General features: G+C 44.8%; 1 protein-coding gene across 9 annotated transcripts in view; it reads right to left on the bottom strand.

Moving 5' to 3' along the window:
- The window catches only part of TBL1XR1 (TBL1X/Y related 1), a 198,616-nt gene that overhangs the window by 43,436 nt on the left and 131,153 nt on the right, over positions 1-24,027 (bottom strand). For 7 of the 9 annotated variants that reach the window (XR_013233410.1, XM_077348359.1, XM_077348357.1 and 4 more), the window contains one exon: positions 2,978-3,080. The exons of the other annotated variants lie outside the window; for them this stretch is intronic. Coding sequence is in view for 6 of the 7 variants with exons in the window: in XM_077348359.1 (XP_077204474.1) it covers positions 2,978-3,035 (58 nt within the window). In the remaining variant the exon portion in view is untranslated. The remainder of the gene's footprint in view (positions 1-2,977; positions 3,081-24,027) is intronic. 9 annotated transcript variants of the gene reach the window in all.

The raw sequence follows: 24,027 nt of genomic DNA, 5'->3' as shown, positions 1-24,027 counted from the left end.
TGGAGCTGGCACTACAAAGAGAAGGGAATGGTAAGGGAAACCAAAACCCTATTTAAATGGCAACACACACACACATATGCAATGCAGCTACTCATACCCTCTTATATCCAAACCACTGCTCAGTACAGCAGCAAGCAATTATTCATAGCAAAATAAGCTAGAGAATGGAAGCCTGTGATTGACAGGTCTTAGAAAGATGAATGTATTGCATGCAAGATAGGAAAATTCTACTACACTGCAACATTATACAGAACCCAAGGTTTCCCCCCCTAAACTACTGAAGCAGTGAAATAAATGGCAGAATACTGTGCACAGGAAGACCCATTACCAAAGTCTGCTCTGGTGGAAACGTTAATTAACTGTTCTGGTTGGATAAAATCTCTGTCACTGACATCATCTCACTCTCCCTCTTCTCCACCACTCTTACCATCACCCCATTTCCTGCTGCTAGACTGCACAGTGGTGAAAAGCAGACAGTACACATGCCAGAAATTACCAAGGACATTTCAAAAGACGTATTTTCCATTTATTTTATTAGATTTCTATAACCGCCCCTCTTGGCACAGCCAACTTGGGGCGGTCTACAACAAGATATAATAAACAATAACAGTAAAATCATTCAACAACATTAAAACCATTAAAATGTTTCAAATCATTGTAGCTGCCAGATTGCCAACTGAGTAGCCTCCCCTCTTAGTCTAGGGCAGGGGTAGTCAAACTGCGACCCTCCAGTTGTCCATGGACTACAATTCCCATGAGCCCCTGCCAGGATTCACTGGCAGGGGCTCATGGGAATTGTAGTCCATGGACATCTGGAGGGCCGCAGTTTGACTACCCCTGGTCTAGGGTATGAGAGAGTTGTGGAGGAAGGCCCTTTTGATGGTGGTCAATCAGCTCATTGGCTTAAACTGAACGCCTGGCAGAAGAGCTCTGTTTTGAAGGCCCTTCGGAACTGTGGCAGTTCCTGTAGAGCCCACAGTTTTTCCAGAAGCTCATTCCACCAGGTCGGGACCAGAACCGAGAAGGGTCTGGCTGAGGCCAAGCACATGTCTCTTGGATCATGGATCACCAGCCTGTTCATGTTGGCAGAGCAAAGCACTCCTTGGGGGGGATATAGTCAGGCGGTCCCCCAGGCCCAGACCATGAATGGTCTTAAAGGTCAGTACCAATATCTTGAACCTGAATATAATCGGAAGCCAATGCAGCTGCCTCAGTACAGTCTGAATATGGGCCCTTCAAGGTGTTCTAGCGAGGACCGCTGCATTCTGGACTAATTGTAATTTCCAGATCGAGGACAAGGGCAAGCTCATGTAGAGTGAGTTATAGCAATTCCTTTTTAAAGAAATCAGATGTATTATGATACTGACAGTAACAAAAATAGTCTTTTTGTTCAACGATTTCATTAGATTCATTAGAAGTCTGAATGTTTGTCCAAGCCAACACCATACACATAACAAGGGATTCTAAGACATTCCAAATGTGCACAGTCTTAGAAGCACTCTTGAACTTTTCCCAGTGAACTCCACCTAGGGATAACAACAAAGCTTCTGTATATATTTAATCAGGAAGGGGGAGCTAGGAGCCCATAGCTTTTAGTGAGGCGATCTTTTTGGGAAGAGGCTCAAAGGCAATGGACAGGCATATTTTGGAGTGGATAGAGGAGTGGAGAAGGATTCCACTGGCAGTGAAGGTGAGGCCAACCTCCTCTCTGGAAAGAGGGACAGCATGCCGTGTCTCTTGACCTGAATAAACGCTACTATGAATTACACCTCAGTATTTCCAGAGGTGGTCGGAGGCCAGGGAGTCCATGCCCCTTTCCCAGATTCTTACGGGCCCTTATCCAAGTGGTTTGAGAAGTAGCAGACATGCCCACATGGTGGTCACCTTTTTAGAACTTCTATGACTCCTCAGCTATAAAAAGGGGGAGTTGTAGAGTCCACTGATTTATTAGTCTGAAAGATCCACAAGTTCTCAATTTTGCTTGGAACCCTACAGTGTGACCAAGCCCCAAGCTAATCCAGGAACTGTTACCTTGGACAAAGAGCTCAAAAAAAAAAACATTTCCTTACTTCTACAGGAAAAGCAGGTTACAAGGAAGAAATGAGTCTTCCCTTTCTTATGAGCTGTGCAGGGGGGAGGTGGCACAGATTCCAAATGCTTCTATCTTTGCCATTTCCTTGCAACATGCATATTAGATGTTGCTTGTAAAATTCTTTAAGTATCGAGAAGAAAGATTACAGTTTCTGCTTCTAGCACTTTCTACACTGGCAGGGTGGTGGAGGTATCCTTGCACGATTTCTTTGTTTTTTTGCTTACATATAAACATACGACTTTATTTTCTATTCAGAAGAAAGATCCTCAGAAAAAAGGGGGAAACAGTGATACACATTAAGGTTAAACAATCCTATGTTAGACAAGATACAGCGATATTTTAAAAAACCCTGTCACCAATAGCATCGGAGATGAAAAACCAGCCAAATAAAACATGGAAGGCTTTTGAAATCAATAGGGGCTTCAGCTCCCGGAAGAGGGAAGCTAGAGACAATTTCTGGTTAAGCGCTTTTGGAAGGTGCCATCATCACCCCATAATAAAACAACAGTGGTCAAACTGTGGCTCGCCAGATGCCCATGGACAGCACATGGACATCTGGAGAGCCACAGTCTGGCCACCCATGCCATAAAGTCTCTACTTTGGTGCTTCTGGAATGGTTCTTCCCCAAAAGAGGGAGAAGGCGCCATACAAAAACTTTGTGCCAACAATACCTGTTTTGTACTACTCCCAACAGTTCTGGGCCAGAGAAGGTGGAGCAGATACTAAGCCTACAATAATAATACTTAGTGCTTAATAAATTATTTCAAAGGTGTTCAAATTACATCATTTTAATATCAATATGGCACTGTGATGCACCCAGGATAGCGTGGGAGGGTAGCCTAAGGCCACCTTGTGAGTTTGTGGCAGATTTGGGCAAATACTCACCGGACTCTTGCAAGTATCTATATACGAGGAAGTTGACCTCATCACTGCTTATACTCATCTTTATGCCCGCTTAAACCATGAGGTCACAACGAAGGATACAACCCTAAAATCAATAAAAAAAATAAAGGTATAGTAGGTTAGGAATTTCAAGAGAAAGAAATTTCTCTGACTGGACTCTAAGCATGCTCGAGCTTCCCGTCAGTGTTATGCCCAGAGACCGTGAAGAAATAAACAGTTAATTTATTGCAAGAAACTCTTGATGATGAAACCGCACAGCTGGGTTCTAAAACCTAGCTTTGGAGCATCCTCAAAAGGGCATTAACTTTAGCCAGGTGCAATGGCAAACTAGGATAAAGAAGGAAACTTGTTCACAGTAAGGGAGGTGGGAAAAGAGGATTCCTGGCGTTTCTCCCTTAAAACTTCTTAAAGGCCAGCCAACATTATACCTGAAGTGGATCCTGGATGAATAAACTCGTGCGCTTGGGAAATCTTCTAGAAATTAACTATTTGTAAATGGCACATATCCCTGCTCCCCGTGAACAACATGGTGGTTAGGGTGGGGAGGATAGACACGAAGGCTGGGTGTTAAGGTGACCCTACTGAGGCCAAGAACCTATTCATGCACCTCTGCAACAGCCCAACATTTTCATTTATTCTAAAGTCGACTGCAGACGCACACCTGTTTATCCTGCCACCCCCTACTAAGAATCTCATCGCATAAGATACGGTGAATTCTTCCCCATTATATTCTAACAACCATGTGAGGTAGTTTAGACTAAGGGAACCAGAGTGATCTAAGGTCACCAAATGATCTGGCTGGGGTGGGGAGGCAGCCTTGAACCTGGATCTCTCAGGTCTTGGACAACATAACCACTATATAGTGGATCTCTGGTATGCAAACTAAATCTTGAATCTACAGGAGGATTTTTAAGGATGGATTTCCCCTTCCAAAAGGGATTTCCCTATGTGGTGCGCAATTTATTTGCCTCCCTTTGAAAACAAAAATACCCCTCTTGCACTACTCCTGGAGACAGACGCTGTTCAGGAACAAGGGGAAGGGGGGGAAGAACAAAAATGCCCCCTTCGATTTGTAGAAATCCTCCAGCAGATCCAAGCCTAAGCCACAATAATTTCTTTGAACGGGTTTCGGCAGCCTAGTTTAAATGGGACTCATGCAAAGTTCAAACAGGAAACTCTTTTGCCTCCCCAACACATTTTTATACAGGCCCCACCAGGTGTGTGTGTGTGTGTGTGTGTGTGTTTTTACAGGCTACTAGAACAACAAACCCAAAAGAAAACAGCAACAAGAACAATCCAGCCAAAAGTCCATGTCCAGTGCCATGAAGGTGTTGTGGGTGGGTGGGGATTATAGACAGACTCACAGACCTCAATGCACTATTTTGAAGGAATGTCTTTCATTAAGAGAAACAGCAGAGGCACTCTTACTCGGCAAACGCTGAGTTCAAACAGCTTCATGTAATTATTTACTAAACTTATACCCATCCTTATACTTATACCCAACTCTTGCGAGTCCATTGGACTGCAAGGCGAACAAACCAGTCAGTCCTAGAGGAGATCAGCCCTGACTGCTCCTTAAAAGGCCAGATCCTGAAGATGAAACTCAAATACTTTGGCCACCTCATGAGAAGGAAGGACTCCCTGGAGAAGAGCCTAATGCTGGGAGAGATCGAGGGCAAAAGAAGAAGGGGACGACAGAGAATGAGGTGGATGGATGGAGTCACTGAAGCAGTAGGGGCAAACTTAAATGGACTCCGGGGAATGGTGGAGGACAGGAAGGCCTGGAGGATCATTGTCCATGGGGTCGCGAGGGGCCGGACACGACTTCGCACCTAACAACAACAAATACCCATCCTTTTCCCCCGGTGTTTGTGTGGGGACCCAAAGAAACTTCCATCCTCCTCCTTTCCTCCAAGTTGTCCTGTGAGGCAGGTTAGGCTGAAAGTAACCTTTTCCACATCAGGAATCCAGCCTGGTGGAGCGCTCATCTAGTCGCAGGGCTAATTTCCACTTCTGGACGATGTTGGTGCCGGTCCAGGACGGTCCCAGGCCTAGTGCTATGCAGGCCCTCTTGCCCCGTGGCAAGGGAACATGGTAATCCTGCATCGCGCCACGTGGGGGACCACTCCAGACCGGCGCCAACATCATCCGGAAGCGGAAATTAGCCCCTTGATCAGACAAATGCTGCGCCAGAGTGGATTCCTGGTATGGAAAAGGTCAGTGTGTGACTGGCCCAAGGTCACCAAGCCGAGTTTCCACGGCAGAGCAGGGATTTGAACCTGGAGCCCCTGGATTCCAGTTTGTCTCTCCTGCATCACATTGGCTCTCTTTTTTTTAAAAGGTGACAAAGCAAATAATACATCGCCAAGATTGAAAGCCACATTGTAAAACATTCATTTAAATGTACCACCTGTACGCCTCGCAGCAGAAAATCAGGAGGAAAAAAGTTATTATTATTCTGTCAAAAATATTATGTATCTGGACGGAACAGAATTTTTGCAAGGCTGGATCAAAGTGTTCTCTTCCAAGATGATCAAGGGCGGGGGAGGGGGAGGGGCACCCCGGCATGCATCCCACAAGCTAAGAGACATGGCATCTAATGGGCAAAAGGTGGCAGTATAACACAAATATTTGAAACACTTTACAGAAGATGGAACAGAAGAGTAAGGCTGAGAAAGGAACGGGCAATTTTCCCAATAAGGACATCACAGAGCAGAAACCTTGTTATAAGGATCTAATCTGTACATGAAAGATTCACAGCACTTCAGAAGGCTTCCGCAGAAAATATGCAGCTTTTTCCTCCATGGTAAAGTCCTGTTTTGCCAGGCATGAGTTGCTATATTTATTTATTTATCATATGGCAAGAGTTACACACAGGAAGCTTATATAACAATATCATCAAATATAGTAATATAAAATCCATAAGCAAGATGAAACAACGGGCATGCAGACTGATTGGACGATTCCTCTAAATACTAAGTTTTCCATCGACTCAATTGCAGTTGGGGAGAGTATAAAGAGCTCTGTCACATCGCCTTGGGAAGCATGATGCCCGCATTCCTGTGACAGAAAATAGTTTGGGCCATCTGGTTAGGGCAGAGCACCTTAAAGACTAAGAAAAACGAGCCGTTCTGGGTGTGTCGGGCTGTAAATCTAATCAATCAAATCAATAAATCAAAAATTAATTCCAGCAAAAGCTCCTGTGAATCAGTGCTCCCTCCCCGGTGCACACAAGTCAATTTCTTCACATAGGTACATCAGCTTGCTAGTCTGTCAGTACAGCAAATGTCTAATAAGCGGGATGAAAACGGGCACATCAAACAAAATTAAAAAGACACACACTTACTGCATAGAGATGTGTGCTTGTTTCCAAACCGATGGGGCACAAAATTAACCCCGAAACCTTCCCTCTACTGGATCCATAAGGCTGCTTGCCTTCTTTGGAGGACCAAATGCGGATCAGTAACCATTACATAATATGGCCTGCTTTCTCTGGGGTGCCAAGCGTAAGCCATTGCCCAGTGACTAATGCTGCTTGCTTAATTGGGGCAGCCAAATGTATTCTCGTTCTCTGTTATTCCGCCTGCCTTCTGGGGGTAACAAATCTGCTTTGGCCTGCACTGCTGTGTGAGAATCCCCTTGGAAGTATAAAAGTCTTTGCTGGTTTCATGGTAATAGGATAAACAGCTTTTGAGATGTTGTAGCATTTAGATTCACAATCATTTACTTTAATTGTCTACATTTTTAAAAAATACCAGGGCCCTTTTCCTCATCTCTATGAAATTTGGCAGGGATAATCATTTGGGCAGCATGAACATTCCTGGATTATTTCATCAAAACATGACAGAAAACAAAGATGTTCCAGTCGGAAATGTGCTTTCCATTAACACTAATGTAAACAAACAGAAAACAGAGTTGTATTTACCTGTAACTTGTTTATCGAAATCTTCTGTGCAGACAAACATTGGAACTGTGCTTGGACAAACCGGCCAAGGGACATTTTCTTTCTAGCTAAAACAGTCCAAAGGGCCCTGCCATCTTTCAGAGCCGACACATACATAGGATTCCACCCAATGTGTCACATGCTCCATCGGCAGGCACCCCATCCTTCAGTTCCTGCTAAGCTGCCATGAGCCCCTTTCCATGGCACAATAAGGCCCTATAAGAGCTCACAGCAGGGCAGGAGGAAGGGAATGTGTGTCTGCACAGAAAGCATCAGTGAACAACAGTTACAGGTAAGTGCAACTCTGCTTTCATCTTCTGTCTTATCGTGCAGCCCCACATTGGGACCATTAGCTAGCTACTCACTAGAGGAAGTGAGGCGAGTCTCTCACTGGAACAAAGCCTATAGAATAACCTTACCTACAGCTTCTTTTAACAGCTAATGAACATCCCCAAGACACAATTTCTCAATATCTAGTTAGGTCATTTTAGTGGTGGCTAGATGATACTAAATTGTTCTCACGGACTGATGGGAGTCCAGAAAGGGGTTCAGTAGTTGGAGCTGAGGGAAGTGGACCTGAAATGGCAGGGCCTAAGCTTGAAGTCACCTTGGTAGGAAGTGAGGACACAACAAAGCCTTCTCCTGCTGTACAGCATTTACGTTAGAGGCCTGAGCCTTCAGGGTAAAGAGCTAGCAAACTGAACAAGCTCCAACATTGTGGCCTCTCCTAAGCACAGAAGGCAGAGTTCATATTTCTCATTGGGCTGCATGAGAAGATGGAAGACGGAATATAATATTGCTCATATGCATACATAAAAAGAAATATAATTAAAAGGAACTGAATTCAATTCTAAAACCCTGTACACCCATACTACAAGAGGGACTTAGAATCATAGAATCAAAGAGCTGGAAGGGATCTCTAGGGTCATCCGGTCCAACCCTCTGTAGAATGCAGGAAATTCATAACCATCTGCCCACCCACAGCAACCCCAATTCCATGTCCAGATGATGCCCGCCCACAAAAGAAAACCAGAATCCTTGGCCAATCTGCACTGGAGGAAATTCACCTTCTGATGCCAAAATGGTGATCGGCATTTCCCTGGGCATGCAAGAAAGGGCCACAAGAGCCAAGCCATAATCTGAACTAAAACAAACTTAGATACAATCTTTCTTTAACGCTGAAGTGTGTGTGTCCCCCCCCCCCCCATTTAAGCTATTTCCTGCGTTTCCCTACAACTGAAACTGCAGTCAAAATTTTGCTGTATCTTAGTTAAAATTTGGCAGGCACTAGATAAAGCTGCTTTTGGGTTGCCTGCTGGGTATCCGTGGATTATGCCGTTTCAGTACATCCATGGATATGCTTAAAATCTCCCTTGACATGTGTGCATAGACATAGGGTGCTATACTCCTCAGTCTCTTCAGACAAGAGCCCAAAATGTATCAACTATATATATATATATATGGCATCACTCCTCTTTTTGTTCTCTCCGGCCCTTAAGAGTTCCCTTCTCATAATGAAAATAATCAGCCCACACAAAGTAGAAATCAGCTGTAGTTCCATTAAAACCTCATCCAGAAAAAAAAATCACATCAGACATTCCTTGCTGGGAGGGGGACGAAGGAATCCAGACAGTGTAATGCAATAGTGATTTCCTCAAAAACACAAGTTGCTCCTTGTGGTTTATTTGATTTAGAAATTTACCAGGACTTTAAAAAAAATCATGATTAAAGGAACTGAAACAAACTGAGCCTCAGGACAACTGATGAGGACATACAAAATTGCACGTTTGGGAAATACGTCTGCAGATTCAATATGAAAAAGTTGGGGATACCTCTTTAAAAGACCTACAGACATGACAGCACTATCTCAGGACAATCTACAGTAACTTTTCATGCACTATTTCTTGACCTGCCTCCAAAGGGACTTCAAAAAGCCACCAATCTCTCATATTTTAAAAAAGGAGGCAAGCTTCTTCCAGCTTGTGCTTGGTCGATGGGGCTCTATACTTTTATGATAACTTGACGTGAGCTATAGTTTTGATGCTCTGTTTAAATGTTTAATGCTTTTTAAAAAAAGACCTCTGAGCTTAAGTGAAAGTGTTAGTCAAATGTTGTGATAAACAACCGCACAAGAAAAGACAGCTGGCATGCAACCAAAACTCAGATGGGGGCTGCCACGCCACGCTTGGCCATGTGCCACATGGCAGAGGTGTGCACCAGAATTGTAACTCGCATTAGTCTGGTCGTGCTGAAAATTTCCAGCCTTCACCAGACTGTTACAGTAGTACAGAACAAGTTACAGTAGCCCATCAGGCTTACAATACACTGGCTCAGAATTAACTGCAGAAGTGGTGCCTACAGAGTCCATATAAAAAAACTGAAACCCCACCCACTACCATGTTGACGGGGGAAAGGGGAGCAGCAGGGATTGAATCCAGTGTACATCTCCCCCTTCTCAAGCAGAACGGTTCATGCAGCATCCATCTATGTGGGTAACTCCCCATCATGAATGATCCTGACCTGCATAGCTCAGGCTAGCCTGATCTCATCCCATCTTGGAAGCTAAACCAGGGATTACCATCACCGCCCAACGTGTCCCCTCCCCAGCCAAGTCCCCCCATTAACTTCCATTTTGTGCCTAGCCAGAGATTGGATAGCCCAATGGCCAGGTTCACAGGGGCGCTGGTGTCAGGATGTTGGTTTTAATGCATTTAACGTTTTAATGCTATATGGCAGGGATAGTCAAACTGCGGCCCTCCAGATGTCCATGGACCACAATTCCCAGAAGCCCCTGCCAGCGAATGCTGGCAGGGGCTCCTGGGAATTGTAGTCCATGGACATCTGGAGGGCCGCAGTTTGACTACCCCTGCTATATGGTTTTAACTGATGTAAATTTAAAGTGAAGCTGCCCTGAGGCCATTTGGAGAGGGGTGGCATATAAATTGAAATATAAATAAGCAAGGTGGTCCTTGGTTGGTATGTGGATGGGTGACCACCAAAGAAGTCCAGGATTTCCATGCAGGGGCAGCTAATGGCAGACCACCTCAGACATTCTCTTGCCCTGAAAATCCTACAGGGAATCTTAAAGCAACCCTGTGCCCACTGCTGAGGTTGGGATTTACAAGCCTGCTTATTTGTTTTGGTAGGTCACCCTGGGTCATGTAATCATGAATGGACAGATACGGACAGAATGGACATTTGCCACAGCTCAAGCATCAGTGAGGACAACAGCCTGGTGGAAAGTGTGATCATAGAATCATAGAATTGGAAGGGGCCATGCAGGCCATCTAGTCCAACCCCCTGCTCAACACAGGATCAGCCCTAAGCATCCTAAAGCATCCAAGAAAAGTGTGTATCCAACCTTTGCTTGAAGACTGCCAGTGATCAAAACGCATGCAACTTATGACCAACCCCATAGGGCTTACGAGGCAAGATACAGGTGGAGGTGGTTTTGCTATTGCCTTCCTCTGAGTAGCAATCCTGCATGTTCTTGGTGGTCTCCCATCCAAGGACTAAGCAGGGCCAGCCCTAACTAGCTCCTGAGATTTGATGAGATTGGGTTAGCCTGAGCCACCAAGACTGGGCAGCAACCTAACTGTATCTAATGGTACCCAGAGATCTTACACTGTGAAGATTAGTGCGGTTGGCAAAGTGTGGCCTGCTCATCAAAGCAAAAGTAAATCTATGACTCCAGTTTAGGAGGCTTTTGGTTTGTTTATTTTTTGGGGTAAAACATGGGCTTTTATGAACATAAAAATGAATAACTGCCATTTACTGCATTCCAACCCCTTCAACATGGCCATGTTTTATATATAAATCACTGTCTCTGTCTCTCTCTCTCTCTCTCTCTCACACACACACACACACTCCCCAATCAGTCATCTTGTGTGGGATAGCCTGAAAAGGTCTGAGGTTTTAAAAATACTGTAAGATTCAATCACACCGCACAATTTGCATAATAAACACAGTCCAAAGCGCTCTGAACTCTCGCTTTATTCATTTAGATTTTGTTGTCAGACTTCCTGATCCTAGCCGTTTTATTCCAGTCCTTTTCCCAGACAAAGGCACTCATGTGACAAGAGACCCACGAGAGCCCTGCGTCATGCTGGCTCCCCTTCCTCTGGAGGAGATTGGGCCGATTTTAACAGTCGCCACCCCCCTTCGGGCGAATGTGAGTCAAAATACATATTCTTTAGGATGCAGCAAGCGGTGTTACAACACTTAGGAAGTAAAAGGAAGGGCCTTTGAATTGTGCAGGAGGAATTCTAATCCCCTGAACATTCTAGGATCAGGGGTAGTCAAAGTGCGACCAAGAAATTTTTTCCTGATATCTAGCCTATATCGTTGTACTTGAAGTTTAAACCCATTACTGCGTGTCCTCTCCTCTGCAGCCAACAGAAACAGCATCCTGCCCTCCTCCAAGTCAAAACCTTTCAAATACTTAAAGAGAGCTATCATGTCCCCTCTCAACCTCCTTTCCTCCAGGCTGAACATTCCCAAGTCCCTCAACCTATCTTCATAGGGCTTGGTCCCTTGGCCCCAGATCATCCTCGTCGCTCTCCTCTGTACCCTTTCAATTTTACCTACGTCCTTCTGGGAGAGCCAGTTTGGTGTAGTGGTTAGGAGTGCGGACTTCTAATCTGGCATGCCAGGTTCAATTCTGCATTCCCCCACATGCAGCCAGCTGGGTAACCTTGGGCTCGCCACGGCATTGATAAAGCTGTTCTGACCAGGCAGTGATATCAGCGCTCTCTCAGCCTCACCCACCCCATAGGGTGTCTGTTGTGGGGAGAGGAATGGGAAGGCGACTGTAAGCCGCTTTGAGCCTCCTTCAGGTAGGGAAAAGCAGCATATAAGAACCAACTCTTCTTCTTCTTCTTGAAGTGAGTCCTTCAGAACTGCACACAGTACTCCAAGTGTGGTCTGACCAGTGCCGTATACAATGGGACTATGACATCTTGTGATTTTGATGTGATGCCCCTGTTGATACAGCCCAAAATGGCATTTGCCTTTCTATTCCACCTTCCCGCTGAAGCCTGGTTTCAATGACAGCCAGAGTTAAGTGACTAAAAACATGCATTGGACTGATGACCCCAGGATTCTAAAATAGGGTTTGGGAGCATTTCTAGACTTCTTTTAACTAGGGCTGACAACTGCCCAGAAAAACAAGTGATTCATGGATAAAAGAAAAATGGGCGCGCACGCTGACTGTCAGACAGAGATTCTGTAACTTGGGGCTGCGTCTGCCCCATTTCCCCACGCATCTTGTAACAGCCCTGCCACGTAGGTTAGACTGGCAGACAGCAGCCAAGCAGGGTCACCCAGCGAATTTCACGGCTGACTGGAGATTCTCACCAGCCCAAATCTGGCATCCCGTCCGCTACATCACACATCAAATGGGGAAAGACCAAACCGCAGCGGGGCCGGCTCGGCAAGCCCAATCGCTGCAGATAAACAGTGACTTCAGATTTCCATCTTTGGTGCCAAGTTTCAACTCTTGGGTGGATTCTATGGCCCAGTTATAAATATATTTAACAAACAACCGAGGGCTAGAAGAGAGATTGTGACGCAACCTATTAGGACAACTACGAGCTGCACCCGGCATTGAGACACCGATTTCGCGGAGGATGTGAAAGTAACAGCTGGAAGAAGGCCTGTTCAAAGAGGTCTCCGAGTTCAGTTTATGAATATTTAAGCAAAGATCTGCTCAAGGAGCTACCAAAAAACAAGGAGGAATTCCCCAGCCAAAGTTGGCGGCAAGCCAGCAATCCGTACCCCACCCCCACCCTGGAAAGAGCATCTTTTGCCACTGTCCCAATGGCAAGGGTATATTTTAAAGCTGCAGCAGCAGATGTCATGGGAGCCATGTGCAGCCAGGCGTACATTATTCATACTGTAACGAGTATCGGGTTGCGGCAGTGGAGGAAGCATTCGGATTCTCATGCGGAAGGCCCAGGTTGAAACCACTGCTCAGCTGCAAACCTTCCTTGGTGACCTTGGGGAAATGGAGCTCGCAGTGTAACCCATGCCACGAAATATTTTTTAAAAGAAAGGTAAGTGGCGTAGTGTCTCCTTTTCCGTGTTTCCTGCCTAGAATACTTTTACTGGTGCGGGAGAGAAAAAGTCCACAGAATGGCTGCAAAGAAAATGGGGGCAAATAGACTTCCCCTTCCTGGGAAAGAAGAAGAAGAGTTGGTTCTTATATGCCGCTTTTCCCTACCCGAAGGAGGCTCAAAGCGGCTTACAGTCACCCTCCCTTTCCTCTCCCCACAACAGACATCCTGTGGGGTGGGTGAGGCTGAGAGAGCCCTGAGATTACTGCTCGGTCAGAACAGTTTTATAAGTGGCGAGCCCAAGGTCACCCAGCTGGCTGCATGTGGAGGAGCGCGGAATCGAACCCGGCATGCCAGATTAGAAGTCCGCACTCCTAACCACTACACCCAACTGGCTCTCACCAAAGCTCACCAAAGAGCTTTCTCAAAGTCTCCCTTTCTCTTCACGTAACTGCGCAATGTATCACTGCTCTCCCTTGTTTAAAAACATCAGAGCTTTCTAATAGCCAGGTAAGCATCTGGAAACACACATCAACATGAGTGAAGGACTTGGGGAAACAGGGACAGAGGTGGCAGTCCCAACAGAGCAATGGCACAAGTATGGGGAGGCAGCAGTGACAGTGAGCCAAAACAGCTGGGAAGCCAATCTGAGGTTGCCACACCTACACAACTATAGCTACAGGTCCAATTTTACTGCCAAATGCTCATGTTCATTCCCACTTGACAGGGCTAACGCACGGGTAAAAAAATTACTTAAGGGCCTGGATTGAGGCTTCCTTCTGATCATCGCTGAAACATTATAAATTGTGCTGTGCTTCTGGGTTATGTAGAAGGAAAACCGCCAACACGCCTCCCTGAACTTTCAAGACAAAACATCCTTGTAGAGTTAAAGAGCAATGAAGCTGCAGATGAAAATCATTCATCTAAAAAGTCATTAAGGGAGCGAAAATTTGTATAACAAATAGGAGGTTCATCCATTTTAAATCTGTAACATATGCAGAACACATTAGGATTTTCACAGGGATGAGGTATCAATTTGAATTAGGACTGACGTTTCTCCTCCTCGTTTCCTAGAAAGTTCTTAAATATTGCCTCCTGTTAGATGTTATTGATCGACTTCTCCAAACTGTCATGTTTCTGCTTTCCGACCTTCCACGGGTGACCTTGGTGAGATTTTTTTTTCTCTAATGCTCTGTGAGGCTGCTAACAGAACGCTCAGTCTTCTGTCCTTCAAAGGAGAATGTTTTGGTACACTTGGTGCACCACTAGACTTTTATATGTCTGGTTCCCCCCCCCCTTTACATTGTTTCTTCAAGGGGTAGTCAACCTGTGGTCCTCCAGATGTTCATGGACTACAATTCCCATGAGCCCCTGCCAGCAGAATGCTTTCACTCAACGTGGCATGAGCTGGGCTATCTTGACCGTGTCCATTTCTTATGTTCTTCAAGCCTCGAAATACTCTTTGTGTTCTTTAAGAGCATCATAACCACTCCCAGGTCAATAACTTCTGCAACCTGCTTTGAGCAGCGAACAAGGTGGATTATAAACCTATCAATAAATCAGATTATGTTGACCTACTCAAAAATCATAGGAAAACAGCCACCTGCTTCTTACCCAATTATTCAATGAACGTGCACATTACCAGCACTTCCGTAAAGATCAGGTTTTATCAACCAGAGTTTCATGAAACCCTGGGGATTCTAGCTGACACTGGAAGGGTTTCCCAAATGGGTGAGATTTAATTAACTTTTTATATATTTTAAAAATGTGTTGAAGATTTATTGGGTGATATGACCATATATGGTCATGTCAATCCACCCTCCCACCCTCCCTAAATGACCAATGATGGGCATGGAGGGGGTGGGAAGGGGAGGGACCCTGGGTGGATTTGTATACAACTGTGCTTCCAAACCTTATTCTGCACGATCATACCACGTCTGGGGTTTCTCAAAATCTGAAGGATGTTTCAAGGGCTTCTAAATGTTAAATATTTGAGAAAGGCTGTGATGGGCTGTAAGCTTCTCAACTGAAAAAGCAGGAGTAGGAGACATCTTCCTGTGCTGGCTGTTTGAACCCGTCACATTTTAGGAAGCCACCTATTTCTGGAGGAACAAAGCTCTCAGCTCTCAGCTGAATAGAGGGATGGGATACAGGCTGTTGTCCTGAGCTTGGAAAGGAAGCACACAAGAACTTAAAACACGCATGAACAACTAGGATTCATTGTTAGCAGGCAGTCTCTCTCATTTTCCTTCACATTCCCTATTAGGGCAACATACCTAAAACACATAATGATCTCAGACATACCTGTACAGTTTCAGCAATTAAAAACTCACCCATTAAAATTAACACCAATTACATCTACTAAAGCTTATAACCCTAGAATTCATACATAAATCAACACATGGGCTGATTTTCTTCATTAGAATTTGTTCTGTATTAGTTTGGTGACACTAGGTAAAGGGTATCGAGATGGTGTGGCTAATGAGCTGACTCATTCACAAAACTGGCTTAATGCAAGAAAATCGGGGGGAAAGGTGACGCTGTCTTATTATGTGCAAAAAGTTGGATGCCGCCTCCAAGGAGTCTCTAGAGTCTTAACTGTCACTTCATTAGAGCTATGGAAACAAGTCCAGCTTTCAAGCCACCCAATCTGGTGGGATGAATCACAAAAATTGCGGGCCGAAATCCAAATGTAAGCATGTGTAGAAGAAGCATGTGCACGGTAACACAGTATTTGTTTGTTTTGGAGTGCCCACACGCACTGCCCAAGAGACAAGCTACTCTTTTCTCATTAACCTCTTTGAGACCACAGGTTGTGTCAGTGTTACTCCACAACTGCTGCTTGGCGATCCATCATATGGCTTAATTTGGATGTTGTGACACAGTTTACTAATTCACCATAATTAGCTTTTGCCTTATATTTCCACTGTTACGATGGTTGTTCATTAGTCTGAGGAAGAGGGCATGCACTCGAAAGCTCATGCCTTGAATAAATCTTTGTTGGTCTTAAAGATGCTACTGGACTCCGTTTTTGTTCTGCTCAATCCAGTACATCAGGAGTAGTCAACCTGTGGTCCTCCAGATGTCCATGGACTACAATTCCCATGAGCCCCTGCCAGCGTTTGCTGGTGGGGGGTCATGGGAATTGTAGTCCATGGACATCTGGAGGACCACAGGTTGACTACCCCTGCAGTACATCACACCGAAAAAGTGACAGGATCGCCATTTCTGCTTATCATAGGGTCTGCTGGCTGTTGCGCTTTAGACAAAGGCTGTACCTTTTAAGTTAAGATATGTCAAAAATGAATGCATGTCCTGTTTAAATCTTAGGGTATACATGAAAATAAATATGTGGTGGTGAACCCCCTTAGTTGGCAATCCTAAAAGGGGTGGTATATAAATTTAATAATAACTAAATAAAAAAATATGCAGGCCCACTTCATTCATATGTAAAATACTCTCCTGCCCTATTTAAGGGATTTAAGGTATCTTACTGAATGCACAGGCACGACTTAGGGTTGCCAGATCCAGGTTGGGAAACTCCTGGAGATTTGGGAATGGAGCCAGGATAGGACAGGGATCTCATAGAATCACAGAATCATAGAGTTGGAAGGGGCCATACAGGCCATCTAGTCCAACCCCCTGCTCAACGCAGGATGAGCCCAAAGCATCCTAAAGCATCCAAGAAAAGTGTGTATCCAACCTTTGCTTGAAGACTGCCAGTGAGGGTGAGCATAGAATCTCAATGGAGATTCCAAAGCATAGAGACCAGAGCATCAATTTTCTTCATGTCTGGAGATAAGCTGTAATTCCAGGGGATCCCCTACCTGGATGTCGGCATCCCTATTTCTGGCCCTTATTAGTCCCCATGAAATGCATGACACGGAGTTCCTCAAGTATTAAGAGTGCTGAGGAAAACTTTTACTGTTCAAGCGATGTAGGTATACATCCTTACCCCTTACTGGTGACAGTTTGACCTACAAGTCTTTATACTCCTTCTCTGCCATCCACGCAACTCTTGTCAGAAAACAAAACCAACAAGCAAAAAACTGCGCTGAAAACTTGGACCCTGAAAGCGGAAGAAAATTATGCAAAGTAAGCACACCCATGCAAGTTGACTTATTGGGGTAATTGATGCAGAGCAAATAATCTGGCCCAGAGCTTGTGTTTGTGGGTTTGCAAATCCTGATTATACCATTAAGCTTTAGTGACCTGATTTAAGACCGTTCCTTTCACCTTTGTTGACCAGTCTGAAAGAAAGCAAATTGCATGACACAGGCTCTCTGGAGTTTTCTAAAGAAGGGGTGGGGGGAACGACACTCATGTTTTTTGAAAAAGGGCAGGGGACAGTTTGGATGAAGATGAAATAAATGCTGTAATAATAGCCAAGACCTCTCCTGGCTGCATCCTGGGCACGATGATCCCAGAAACAGCTCAGGCTGCTCTCAAAGCCTTTATGCAGATAAGGGCTGGCTTCTGAAATACATCTAGTTGTTACTAATATATATATTTATTTCCTCAGATGAAATCCATAGCTGACCTAGGACAACCCCGCTCTGACGCAAATTGAGAGCCAGTTTGGTGTAGTAGTTAAGAGTGTGGACTTCTAATCTGGCCGAGCCGGGTTTGATTCCGCGCTTACCCAGATGAAGCCAGCTGGGTGACCTTGGACTTGCCACAGCACTGATAAAACTGTTCTGACCAAGCAGTGATATCAGGGCTCTCTCAGCCTCACCCACCCTACAGGGTTTCTGTTGTGGGGAGAGGAAAGGGAAGATGATTATAAGCCGCTTTGAGCCTCCTTCGGGTAGAGAAAAGCAGCATATAAGAACCAACTCTTCCTTCTTCTTCATATGAGAACGTGAGATTTTTTCTGCTACAAAATAAAATTTCCATTTCCAAAAACACAGAGCACAAAATATTGAAAGGATCTTCCGACCTAGCCTGTCAATGGTATGCCAAAAGTTCTTTGGTATACCTATGCTCTTCACAGCAACTGCCATAATGTTGCAACCAAAGCGGCTTCACAAACATGTGCATAGCCATGTTGGTCGGAAGCAGCAGAACCAAATTTGGGTCCAATAGCACCTTGAAGACCCAACAAAGTTTTATTTCTAGGCGTGAGCTTTCATGTGCAGGCACACTTCTTCAGATAATGAAATAGCAAAGAGTCTGTCTTAATTACTTGTTTTCACAACTGGGAAAACCTCTGCCATTAATCACTAACCTTAACATTTTTGTTCCCCTTATGTTTTTGTAAATGGCAACTGAACCCAAAGAACTGATAACTATTATTCTAGCACAATATTATGCTGCATATTTGTGCGATATCTACGTGATGCTGTTTACTAATTTTCTGAAAATTTACTCCACCTTTATAGCTGCACTCTGATGATCCCTAGTTCATTGTCTGAGGAAGCGTGCCTGCACATGAAAGCTCACACCTAGAATAAAACCTTGTTGGTCTGAAAGGTACCAGTGGACTTGTATTGTGTTCATGTCTTTTGCGATGGCCATCAACTCCTTTTTCAGCTAGTACATTCTTCTATGCTACTTGTATGCCAGCAAGCTACTTGATATTCCCGCACCCCCGGTGCAATAGCTTCCCTCACATCATGACCGTGGGTGTCTCTTTTTCCACTCCTTGGCCGACTTATACACTACAGGAGAAAGCACGGAGCAGCCGAAACACTGAAGTAGTCTAATAGAGCTACTAGCAATTTAAGGTCGGGGTGGGGGTGGGGGTAGAAAATGCAGGAATTTGGGTTCAGACCCCAGCTGCCACAGTACTGCCTCCTGCTGACCATGCAGTTTACAACTTACGCTATAAGATGCAGCAAGTAGCAAATGGCAGAATTGTAGTTTGATAGCCACATCAAGACTCTACCTTCATACATTTTGGCTGAAACCTCAGGGGTCAGAATCTCCATCCAGGACATCATTCTATTATGCTAAGTTGCAGCAGAGCAACAGGGCTACCCAATATATGGCCCAGTGTCAGCAGCATTTCTCCCTGTTGTTAAGCAATTATTTGCTGACAGGGTAAGAGACAATTTACTGCATCATCCTCTCACAGCAAGATGAAGCTTGACAGCAATCCGATGGTAGAGGTCCACGCAGGAGACAAGTCAAAAATAGCTTGACCAGCTGTTCCACTCCTCCTTGCCTAGCAAGACTGCAAACCTCGGGCTGCTGGGTTTGACACAGAAGGGCAACCAGACATATAGAGCCCCAGTTACAAGGCCACAGCATCACCGAGGTGGAAGGAGTCTTATAGGCCATCTGGTCTAACCAGCTGATCAGTCTAAAATTAGACCACTCAGAGGCAGAGATGTAAAATGTTCAGAAATCGTCAAGGCACAGGGGAAGAAAAAAAAGAAAAAAAAATGCGGGGAGGAGGGTTTCCCAGGGGAGGAGACAGGGGGAAAGATAATTTGGTATAGGATTTCACCATTAGAATTAGCCACACAGTACCTTTAGGAATACGTTGTTGTTGTTTTAAGCATATTACATAGCTTCCTGGTATATGATATGTTTTGCTGCTAGTTAAAAGGAGCTTGTGTATTAAAGAGCTGAGCTACTGGTTTTTTATATCCTGCTTTCCACTACCCAAAGAAGTCTCAAAGAGGCTTACAATCACCTTCCCTTCCTCGCCCCACAACAAACACCCTGTGAGGTAGGCGGGGCTGAGAGACCTGTGACTGGCCCAAGGTCTCCCAGCTGGTTGCATGTGGAGGAACAGGGAATGAAACTTGGTTCTCTGAGGCCACCGCTCTCCACCCAAAACTGAGCTGGCTCTCCTACACCAAGCTGGCCTTTGATAAAATAAAAGCCACATCACACGCAAGGAAAGTTTTGTCCTGCCTCCCTAGCAACTGCAGTGAGAACCACCCATGAGGAATCGAGTCCTAGAACCAGGGGAGAAAGTATAGTCCATATACACTAAGGTGACCACTTTTTGTGGGACATCTGGGGGCACCTGGCAAATTGTACTTATGTTGAAATTAAAAAATAAAAATATATATTACAATACTATTTTTGTGTTCTATGAAACTTTTTGTTGCTCCATATAGACCAAATTTTTAATCAAGAACTCCCCCCCCCCCCGTCATTGGTGTCCCGCTTTACCAATGTTAAAATCTGGTCACTTTAATATACACCAGCCGTCCACCAAATGTTAACATTAGGGAAAAGTTCTGTATTTCTAAGGGCTAGGATCATATTTCTAGTTTTCAAGTTTGTGTGTGCGCGTTTCCCTCCCCATCTGTCAGTAGTAGTTCTCAGAGTAATTTAATACCTTACAGTACATAAATAATTTCCTTTCCAAATAAGGCTTTATGGTCACTTCTTAAGGGCCTGTGACCTTTGAAATAAAGAAAACGCAGGAAACACAATTCCCATTCAAAGTTTCCTTTAATGGCAAAACGCTGCTGAGCTAAAAATATCCTTTTAATGACTTTATATTAAGGTATTTATTTAAATGGTTTATCTAAGCCAGAGGTTAATGAGACACTGCTCTATATTCAATCAGTGGAGTCCCACAAGACTATATAGTTACCGTTAAGTTATAAAGTGCTTTAAATGCACCTGTCTTGCTCTGAAGATACTCTTCCAGAATATGAAGCTTTGGGCACAAATCTTTAAGTATAAATTCTTTTGTCAATTCGCAACAGAGTCAAGGCCAAGTGAAAATCGGCTTTTTTTTTTGTTGTTAACACTTCTGGCAAATTCTTTTGGCGGTGTTCAAAAAGCACCTTCCTTTTTGCCAGTTTGATGTAGTGAGAGCCAGTTTGGTGTAGTGGTTAGGAGTGTGGACTTCTAATCTGGCATGCCGGGTTCGATTCTGCACTCCCCCACATGCAAGCAGCTGGGTGACCTTGGGCTCGTCACGGCACTGAGAAAACTGTTCTGACCGAGCAGTGATATCAGGGCTCTCTCAGCCTCACCCACCCCACAGGGTGTCTGTTGTGGGGAGAGGAATGGGAAGGCGACTGTAAGCCACTTTGAGCCTCCTTCGGGTAGGGAAAAGCGGCATATAAGAACCAACTCTTCTTCTTCTTCTTCTTGCTGACACAATATAAACACACAGGGCAACGAACATCGCACTTCTTGTTGCCTTTGTAAGCTCACAGTGACATCAATACAGAAAGCCCATCGGTTTGGCTAAATATTGTTCTAATGTCAACCCTCTCAGAAAGTGGCGAATTGAAATGGTCCTCACGACAAAGTGGAAGGTGGAGGTGGCAGACAGAGCGATGCTGAAAGAGTAGGAGCCAGGAAAACAGCGGCACCAAACCGAAGTGTAAGAGTCAAATAATTTAATAAAGGGTTTAGGCAGGAGTCTCTTCCACACACAGATCCGTGCCCTGTCTGTACACGGGAATATATGGTCCAGTGTGGAAGATGATACGATACCAGCGTAGGACTGGGAAGCAAATGACATGGCCACCTTGCTGAAAACAGTAATTCCAAGTCGTTCCTGGATAAGAAATCCTCTGGATGTTCATAAACAGAACACCTTGCCGCAGTTCATTCAGAAATGTATTTATATTTGTACTAGTAATCAAGCCCACTGTAGCTGCAATACAGCAGGCACTAGCGGGCCAGGGCCCGGGCCCCAAGCAGGCAGGGCGGGGGGCCGGGAGCGACGTGTGGCCATCTTCATTTCCGACCCGGGCGCCCCACTCACCTTGCTGTCCGGGCGGCCGACGCCGCTCACTGTCGCTGGGCCCTGGTGACGGTAAGGGGGCTGGCCCCTCTCCCCCTTCCCGTCCCCTTCCGGCTCCCGTGGGCGTTCTTTGGCTCGTTGGGCTGCGGCCTGAGTTCGCTGGTGTCTTTCCATTATTTTTTAAACATTCCAGAAAGGTGGCCACACTAGGGATGCTGTGGCAAAGAACAGAAATGGTTTCTATAGGATCTACTGCATGGCTTGGCAGTTAATCTTACAAATCAGAAAACTGGAAGAGGGATGCAAAAAATATCTGTATTTTTCAGGCAGGTTTGGGCATATTAAAGCACAAACGTATTGGTATTTCCCAGTATTCCTGAATCCCAATACTGGTATGGTATTCAGATTCAGTAATTTTTTGGGAATCCTGCATTTCTGGGAGCTCCATTATGTCCTATGGGGACCAGTATAGTCAATGATCCCCATAGGGTATAATGTAGAATTGACCTGGGGCTTTGCGGGAGCCTGGTTTTTTAGGTAGAAACACCAAATTCACAGCATAGCTGCTGGTGCATCTCCTTAAAAAAAAAAAATCCCCCCCCCAGGAAAAATTAAGTTTCAGAAAGAGTAGACTAGGGGGTCCAATTCTATGGGGCCCAAAGGATGTGTTATCCCATTTGGATAGCCAAAATTCAGAGCCAATCTATATCTGGCTTGAAGAATAGCTGGGGGATACCAATAAGGTATTTTTGGGATATTTGTTTGGGTTTGTTCTAATCGAATGGACACCTGGTCAGAAATTTAGAACTCATCTAAATTTTAATTAAAAAAAAAACTATAATGATGTTGATCGTGATTGAAGCAGAAGAACTGTGGAAGGGAAAGTTTAACTCCCAGTTGGGGAAATGATACACTTGTGCACTGTGCCTACATTACCCCCCCCCCCTTTCTGCTCCAGGCCTAATGGGGGAAAGCAATGGAGTGGAGGAATGTTCAGACCACAAAGGGCTAAACTCTCCTTATCTAGTATCGCTCTTCCTACAAAAATAATAGCCCCTGGCAACAGCTTTGATATTAAACCCTCCCACCCCCCAGTCAAGAAATGTGTCGCATCTGTTTTTAGCCTAAATTTACATCAGTGCCTGGACCAGAGAGTATTTTTACCAGGCTGCCTACCTAAGCTAGTCATCTGTGGCATGCCAACAGCTTAAAATACCACTCCAAGAACTGATTCTATTCCAATTTGTAAAAGATTCCCACCTGGAAGAGATCCTTCCCCACAACTATCCCCAGCCCTGCTGTGATTCCTTCCAGGCCTCCGGATGCCCAGGGGAGTTTGCCTTCACTCTGCTTGGCAGGTTCACGGAAGCATTCAGCTGCCACGGCAGAAAACAGACTGCTGGCCTAGATGGACCTTTCTCAAGTAACAGTGTCGGATGCAATAAAGCACCACATCTTGTACACACTGCAGATCTGGAAGCGGTGCTGGGAGGGAACCGGTTTCCAATGCAGGAACGCTGACAGTCGGCCCTCGTCTGATCAACGCGCCACTTGGTTATGGAAGCGATTCCTGCTGTCATCTCACTTCTTTGCAAGAAAACCTTTCCCCGAGACACACCTATATGAATTCAAGCTGACTTTCCCCTGACTTAAGGGCTTGTTCCAAAGAGGTAATTAATAAGCAACCTATCCCAACAGCAACAGAATTCCATTTATTATAATCAAGATATTTATATTATTAATTTGACAGTAATGATACAGAAGGTACGATGCTTTAAAATGGCTCTCCACCAAAGGGCTCCTTAATACTCCTGTGGTGGCATTACCAGCTCGAGCAGAATTGATATGAAGGAGGTAAATGAGCAAGCAGCCAGCTGTGCTAAGGAATAATATGCCGTTTTGCACCCATTGAGTGCAGTTCAACAATACTCCCCATATCTAATTTTCTGTTCCAATTACTCTTGTGCCTCTGCAGCAGGGTGGATTGCATTAAAATCAAGATGATTTAAATGATTGAGATGGGGGGGGGGGAGTTTAAAAGGCTGTTTTAATTCAAGTTCCCCATTTTGCAATGTACTTGTTCCTTGGGGAGGGGGCAAGAATTGTGTATTAATTGTTTGTGGTAATCGTCTTAACATATTGGACTGCAACTGAAGCTTCTATACTAAACTGAGCAGACTGATCAGTCTAAATACCTTTTACACTGTGGTACATGACGACAACTTTGTGACTGATGTGTTTGATTTCCTGTAGGCCCACACAAGAACGCTAAGTAAAACTACTTGGAGACTTACAGTGCAAGACAATTCATACTTAGAATCGTACAGTTGGAAAGTACCTTCAGGGTCATCTGCTACAGCCCCAGTAA

This window comes from Paroedura picta, chromosome 8 (assembly GCF_049243985.1).
Source record: "Paroedura picta isolate Pp20150507F chromosome 8, Ppicta_v3.0, whole genome shotgun sequence".
NCBI classification, from domain to species: Eukaryota; Metazoa; Chordata; class Lepidosauria; order Squamata; family Gekkonidae; genus Paroedura; species Paroedura picta.
This window is presented reverse-complemented; position numbering and strand designations above follow the sequence as displayed.